The sequence below is a fragment of the Strix uralensis genome, chromosome 7 (assembly GCF_047716275.1).
Source record: "Strix uralensis isolate ZFMK-TIS-50842 chromosome 7, bStrUra1, whole genome shotgun sequence".
Lineage (NCBI taxonomy): Eukaryota > Metazoa > Chordata > Aves > Strigiformes > Strigidae > Strix > Strix uralensis.
The window spans coordinates 28169688-28176688 of NC_133978.1; the positions used below are offsets into that span (position 1 = coordinate 28169688).

A 7001-nucleotide genomic window follows, 5' to 3' on the forward strand; every position below is an offset into this window, starting at 1 on the left:
CCCCGCTGCCTCTCTGCCTGCCTGCACGGGGCTGCTGCTCGCCCACCCCACAGCTCTGCCCTGTGCTGGACCCAAAAACCTGGCTGAGCCCCCAGAAGAGCCACCAGCAGCCCCATGCCCTGGCCTGGCTGCCAGCACAGGACCTGGGACACGGTTCCTGCCAGTGCCCTTGAGTCTCTGAGCAAGTGGTGTTGCAGCCACTCTCCAGAGCTCAGTTCCCACCATGTTTAACCCGGGAGTGGGTTGCAGCCTCCTGGCAGGGCAGCAGCGTGAATACCAACCCTTTTATAATGAAAAAAGGAGATTTTTAATATATGCATCAAATCTTTCTCCACATGGACCCTCCTACCTATTCAGCTGGTCTTAAAAACAGCATCAGCGATGTCCTTGGATACTTGCAGGCCCCTGTGTTTCTGTACGCACATGCCAGCAAATTTCCCCTGTGCCTTGGGGTTTGTGTCACCATTGCTGCCTCTTGGACCCTGTTTCAGGGGATGTGCTGTCTGTGTGTCTGTCTGCGTGTGCGTGGGGGTGTGCACTCACGTGGACACTGGGCACGCATGTGGCATGCGACTGTGAGTGGGAAGCTGGGTTTTTTTAGCTCCTTGTTATTATTAGTGGTGGGAGCCCAGCGGCAGTGAGGCTGGAGGTGCCTGAGACCTTAAGAAAAACAACAGGATGGAGGAGGCTTCGCATTCCTGCTCCCGAATTGAGTCGGAGGTGACAGCCTTTCCCTGCAATGCAATTAATCCCAGCAGCGCCTCTGCCACCCTCCCCCTCCCGCCTCGTCCAGGAATTAATTACTTGATTATAAATCCCTGAGCGGTGGTTTATAATAGCAATAATCCCCTCGAAATTCATCCTCGCTGCCGGTTTCTTCCCACCTCGCCCCCATCATTGAGAGTCTCTAATGCTGCGTCTCTGTGCTGGGCAAAGCCCTTCTCCTTGCCCCGCTGGTGTGGTGGCTTTTTCCTGAGATAACTGTGGAGGGAAAAATTTGGAGTTGATTTTGAGGGGTGTTTTGGGAAGTCCTGCTCCTGCTCGCAGGGACAGAGGCCTTCTCTCATGGGTAGTGGGTTTCATCGTGGCTGGGGAAGCGTGCAGGAGCGACGTGCTCACGCTGATGGCTGGGGATAAGGTTTTGTCCCAGCTGATGGCCCAGGCCCAGCCCCGAGGAGTGGGGGCCGGGGGCTGGCAGCATGGCGGGGGGAGGCCCTGCTCCTCCGCTGTCTGTCCCTCCTGATTACGCTGATGCTGGCTCTGGGGCTTGTCACGGAGGCGAGGAAGGGAGAAAGGATTTGGTGTGGCGTATTGGGGCACAAGGGGGGGTGGCGATGTCTTGCAGGAGCCTGCCGGTGATGGGTGATGGACTTTGAAACAGTGCTGCCATAGTGAGAGATGAGCCTCTCCATGTCCGCCCCAAGGTCCCCAGGACTTGGCTCTGACCAAACCCCAGTGACCAGGCTGCAAATACTTACCCGAGGGTCTGCCCTCATCCAGGGGATCCAAATCAAGGTCCCCAGCCAGTAAGGCAGCCCAGCACACATGGCCCCTCTGTGGGGCCATTGAAATAGCGAGGTTTCCACCTCCACCAGCCATGTGTGGGCTTTCAGCTCGGCAGTGGCACTGTCCCTCCCGAGCTGCATGGGCAGAGCCTGTGTGGGTGGCACCGAAGCTTCCTGGGGTGTGTGGCCGCTGGGCTCTGATGGCTGCTTCTCTCTCCTGTCTCTGCAGAAGATGCTGATGAAGCAGCAGGACCGCCTGGAGGAGCGGGAGCAAGACATCGAAGAGCAGCTCTACAAGCTGGAATCGGACAAGCGGCTGGTCGAGGTAACTGGTGCTTCACTCTGCTGCAGCTGGCCCCAGGGACTGTCACCCCATGGTGTGATGGGGACAGGCTGCTGGGGCACAGGGGCCAGGTGGGCAGGGAGGAGGGAGGACATGAAGGGCAGGGGCAGCCAGACAGATCTGCTGTCTCTATTCCAGTCTTGGCAGTCATCCTTTTGGGGGGACAAAACGTGTTTGGGGTGCCCTACAGGCTCGTGGGCCTGGGGTGAGCTGGGAGGTGAGGAACAAGGCTGTCCTTAAATATCAGATGGCCCACCCTGCCCTCAGCTCAGCACGGCCTTCCCTGGGCCACCCACTTCGTTCTGAGTGGGAAGGGAGGGTCTGGAGGTGCGAGATCCCCAAATAAACTGCTGAAATACCCAGGGGGTGGGAGAGATGCGAGCGGGCGTTTTGCTGGGACACAGATAAAACAAGATCAGCTCGTGGTCCTTAAAGCCCCTCGGCTTCCCAGAGTGTGGAGGGAAGGGCTCTGGAGCATGACGTGTCCCCCGCCTAGAGTGGGGATGAGGACAAGGACAGGGATGGGGAAGAAGATGAAGATGAGCAGGGTTTTTCAAGGGAGCACACCTGCCTCAGTGGTGTGTCAGGTTGTTGCTTGGCATTAGCTCTCTGGAGGCTATGCCCAGCTAGACCCCAGGGATTAGGTCCAGGGGATCTGCTGGATCAACCAATCCTCCCCAGTGTCCCTGCTGGGTCTCTGGCACGTAGGAGTCCCGTGTGGCAGCTGACGGCAGGGTTTGGTCTGTGTGGGTATTGCAGGAGAGCAGAGCTGTGGTGCAGCTTTTGGGTTGCACCCACCCCTGCTGGGGAAAGGACCCAGGTGTCCTGGGATGTCATGGTGGAGGTTGGAGGGTGCAGAGGGCCTTGACGCTGCTCCTCTCCCCCAGGAGAAGGTGAGCCAGCTGAAGGACGAGGTGCGCCTGCAGTATGAGAAGATGCACCAGATCTTGGACGAGGACTTGCGGAAGACCATGGAGATCCTGGACAAGGCCCAGGCCAAGTTCTGCAATGAGAACGCGGCCCAGGTCCTCCACCTCAACGAGCGGATGCAGGAGGCCAAGAAGCTCCTCAGCTCTGTCCAGGTCATGTTTGACAAAACCGAGGACATCAACTTCATGAAGGTAAGACAGGCTGCCCGTGCCGGGGGTGGGATGGGGGCTGTGGGGAGGTCTGGTTGTGTGGGGAGCATCGGGGAGGTGTGGGGCATGGCGGGCAGCGGGCGGGGGCACTGACAGGGCCAGCTGGTGCTTCCAAAGGGCTCAGCAGTGGGAGAAGGCAAGGAGGAGTGGGGCAGGCTCAGTGCCAGCCTCAGGTGAGGAGTTGTCGCAGCTGGGGATGGGGCTGGGGCAGTCCGTGCTGGGGGGAGAGCAGCCTGTCCCCTCCTGGGGGCCACAGAAGGTGACACCAAAAGGGGATGTGGCTGCTGGGGCAGGGACTGGCCTTACTGACCAGAGCTTCTCCTTTCCCTCCTAGAACACCAAGTCTGTGAAAATCTTAATGGACAGGTAAGTGCGGCGGGGCAGGCATGTTCGGGGGGTAAAGGGGGGCTGTCGCAGGGGTGTCAGCAGCACGATGTCTGGAGGAGGAGCAGGGCCGGGGATGCTACAGGGCCTGGGAGACACATGCTCTGTGCCTCGGTTTCCCTCTGTCTGGGAGGATGAAAAAATCCCCTTCTGCAGCCGTTGAATGAAGTCCTTCCCTTGAACAAGGGGAAACGTGTTGGTGTGCTTCTGGAAAAGCAGAGCTGGGACCCAGCACCCTGGGCAGGGTGGGACCAGCCGGGTTAGGGCGCAGGGCTCAGTCCAGCTCTGTTGGGGCAGAGGCAGGGCAGGGGGTTAAAGTCAGCACTAGCAGAGCTGAGGCAAGTGGGGTGGCTATGTGTGGGGACGCAGGGGCTGCGGGAGGTGTGCCCTGGCATGGGATGTTCACAGCAAAGCTGGACAGGGAAGGTCCTGCCATCAGAGAGAGCCAGCTCCCTGCTGCCCTCCACACTGCTGCCCTAGGGAAGGGGATTGGCTCTGGGAGGGTGTGGGGAAAGGATCCATCCTGGTCCATCCTGAGTGTACCTTGTCCCTCACGTCTCTCCTCTCTGCCCATGGTCCCCAACAGAACCCAGAACTGTACAGGTGGCAGCCTGCCCCCACCCAAGATTGGCCACCTCAACTCCAAGCTCTTCCTGAACGAGATCGCCAAGAAGGAGAAGCAGCTCAGGAAGTTGCTGGAAGGTGGGTGAAGCCTGAAGGGTGCGGAGAGGGGCGGGGTCCAGGACCTTCCTACTTCCTGTATCCATAGCTGGGTCCCTGTGGATCCCAGTACAAAAGGGTGGGGAGAGCTGTTGGGATGCAGGGACCCCTGGGAACTCCTCTGTGGGCAGCTGGGGCATGGAGGCACCATGAAGCCAGCTCCTAGCTGTCCCCAGGCTTGTGAAACGGCTGTGTTTTGGGGTGACACTGCGGGGGGGACTGGCCATTGGCAGGAAAAGTCAGTGGAAAGATGGGGGTCAGCGCCTGGGGGACATCCAGGGGCTGGTGTGGTCCCGCAGCTCCCAGCCCACGCCTGGGAGCAGACTGTGTCCTGCAGAGGGTTCCCAGTCCTCTCTCCTTGAGGGATTTGGGTGTGTCACCCAGGCCGTCCTGCTCTGATCCTGTTACAGGCCATGGTCATGAGCTGTGCACGGGCTCAGCCTGTGCATGTGTTTGCAGAGCAGCGCTTGGGGCCGCTCTGAGCCTGCTGGCAAGGTCCCAGAACAGAACCTGCAAATTCACCAGTGTATGACTGTGTGCCCAGTTTGCTGCTGGTGGGGCGGGCTGGGGGACCCTCTGCTCACACGGGGCTGGAGCACGGGTCTCGGGGCTTCGCTGCAGGTTCAGACCAGTGGCCGGAGCACCCTGGAGTTGTGCCGTGCCGTGCTTGACTCAGTCCCCCTCTCCTGTTCCCCTCCGCAGGTCCTCTGAGCACCCCCGTCCCCTTCCTGCAGAGCATCCCCATGTACCCCTGCACCGTCAGCAACTCCGGCGCGGAGAAGCGCAAGCACTCCACCGCCTTCCCCGAGGGCAGCTTCCTCGAGCCATCGTCCGGGACTGTGGCGAGCCAGTACATGAGCCAGGGCGCTTCAGCTGGCGAGGGGCAGTCTGCACAAGCCATGGTGCCTTGTAGCTCCACGCAGCACATAGTTGGACTTCCCAGCGGCCCGCAGCCGGTGCACTCGGGCTCCGTCTTCAACCCATCTCACTACCCCAACACCACGTCATCTCAGCAGTCCGTGCTCTCCCAGTACGGCGGGCGCAAAATCCTCGTCTGCTCCGTGGATAACTGTTACTGTTCCTCCGTGTCCAACCACAGTGGGCACCAGCCCTACCCGCGGTCGGGGCACTTCCCCTGGACGGTCTCCTCGCAGGAGTACTCCCACCCGCTGCCGCCCGCCCCCGCCGTCCCCCAGTCGCTCCCGGGACTTGCCGTGAGGGAATGGATTGACGCATCCCAGCAGCACGGGCGGCAGGATTTCTATAGAGTCTACGGCCAGCCATCGGCGAAACACTACGTCACCAGTTAACCGTCACACTCTCCGGAGAGTCCCGCTCGATGATGCGTTCGGAGAGAAAAGTCTGGTTTGGTTTGGCTTTTCTTTTTTTTTTTTCTCCTCCCCTTTTAAATCAAACCCAATTTTTTCCCTGCCTTGCACCCCTCCAGGATTTTGGGGAGGGTTGTTCTCTCGTATCTCTCTTTTTTTTTTTTAATTCTTTTAAAACAAAATAATATTTTTTTTCCTTTTAATTCCTTTTTTTTAATTTAATTTTGGAAAGTCCTTCCTGCCCCTCACTGGGAAAAGACAAGGGAGAAATTACCGAGAAGAAATTGATGGGGATTTCAGTCGGGCATCTGGGTCTGTGCGTTGTGCTCTTCCTCGCTCCTCTCTGCCTTTGGAAAACTTCAGAAGGGACAATGGCACCTTCTCTCTTTCCATTTCTCCGAGTTCATTTTTTCTGGTTTGGTTCAGTTTTTCCCCTTTCCCCACCCCTCTCTTTCCCTTTTTAAAAAGAAAAAAAGAAAAAAATCTATCATTGATTCAGTATGAAATGATACTTGTAGATTTTGGGTTTGTTACCATTTTTTTTTTTAAAGGCTGATTTTTTTTTTTGTGTTACGAGGCCACTTCTCATGCATATTGGCATTTTTTTTTCCTTCTTTCAGAGATTTGTAAATACACAATGGCAGGAAATTTAATGCACAAAAAAAAGGGAAAAGAAACTTTAAAAAAAAAAAAAACACGAATAAATAAATACAAAAAAAATCTGTTCTAGTTTTCAGGAGGGGAAGCGTGGCTGAAATGCACCCCCCTCCTGCGTATCGCTGATGCAACTTCCTGTAACAAGCACTTTGTATAAAAAAAAAAGTGGACTTCCTGCTATAAGGCACAGGTATTTATTCTGTAACCGATTTTAGAACACACACACACAAAAAAAATATTCAAATAAATGTGATCACTTAGTGCAAATGCCTCACTCTGCTGCAGCTCTTCCCCCCGGGAACCACCAGCTCCGGCGGGAGGCTCCCACCTGCTTTCGGAAGTAACCGCTCCCGGGGTCCCGCGGGTGCCCGGCCATGACGGGGAGTGTTCTGGTGGGGCTGTTCTGGAGGGAGCAGCTCGGGGACGGGGTGGCGGCAGGTCCCGGCTGGGGCGGGGGGTCCCCACAGCGCCCGTCCCGCGTCCAGCCCCGCAGGGAGGGATGCTGAAGCCGTGGCTCTCCCGGCTCCCTCCCAGCCAGCAAGGATGTGAGTCAGGCACGGAGCTGGCCGGGCCGCATCCTGCCCGCAGCCTCCAGAACAATCCCCATTGTGGGACGGGGACGGGGATGGCGGCTTTCCTGCCTCTGCCGGCACCCACCGCGCCGGCCACGCTGCGGCCCTGGCAACCAGCCCTCGAGGCTTCATCACCACCTAAAGCCCTGCTGCCCTGTGGGGCTCTGGGGGTGCTGGCAGCACCCCGGGCTGGTTTGGGGATGCTCTGTACTCAGCCGAGGCTGGGAAGGGTGAAGAGGAAACCTTCAGCTGGGGTGTGTGGTGGGGCCGTGGGCTGGCCTGGCTGCGACTGCGCAGGGGCAAGCTCTTCATCTGGGGAAAACGGGGCTGACTTTATAAAGCAGAGCAGCATC

At 58.0% G+C, this 7001-nt stretch overlaps 1 protein-coding gene across 2 annotated transcripts in view; it reads left to right on the plus strand.

Annotated features, from left to right (window-relative positions):
• The window catches only part of TRIM8 (tripartite motif containing 8), a 30595-nt gene extending 24252 nt beyond the window's left edge, over positions 1-6343 (plus strand). Inside the window, exons 3-7 of one of the 2 annotated variants that reach the window (XM_074875180.1) lie at positions 1735-1830; positions 2739-2969; positions 3322-3353; positions 3958-4073; positions 4794-6343. In XM_074875180.1, the coding sequence (XP_074731281.1) occupies positions 1735-1830; positions 2739-2969; positions 3322-3353; positions 3958-4073; positions 4794-5401 (1083 nt within the window). In that variant the 3' untranslated portion in view covers positions 5402-6343. Of the gene's footprint in view, positions 1-1734; positions 1831-2735; positions 2970-3321; positions 3354-3957; positions 4074-4793 lie in introns of both variants that reach the window. The other variant, XM_074875179.1, reaches the window with a different exon arrangement.
• Positions 6344-7001: the final 658 nt, after the last annotated feature.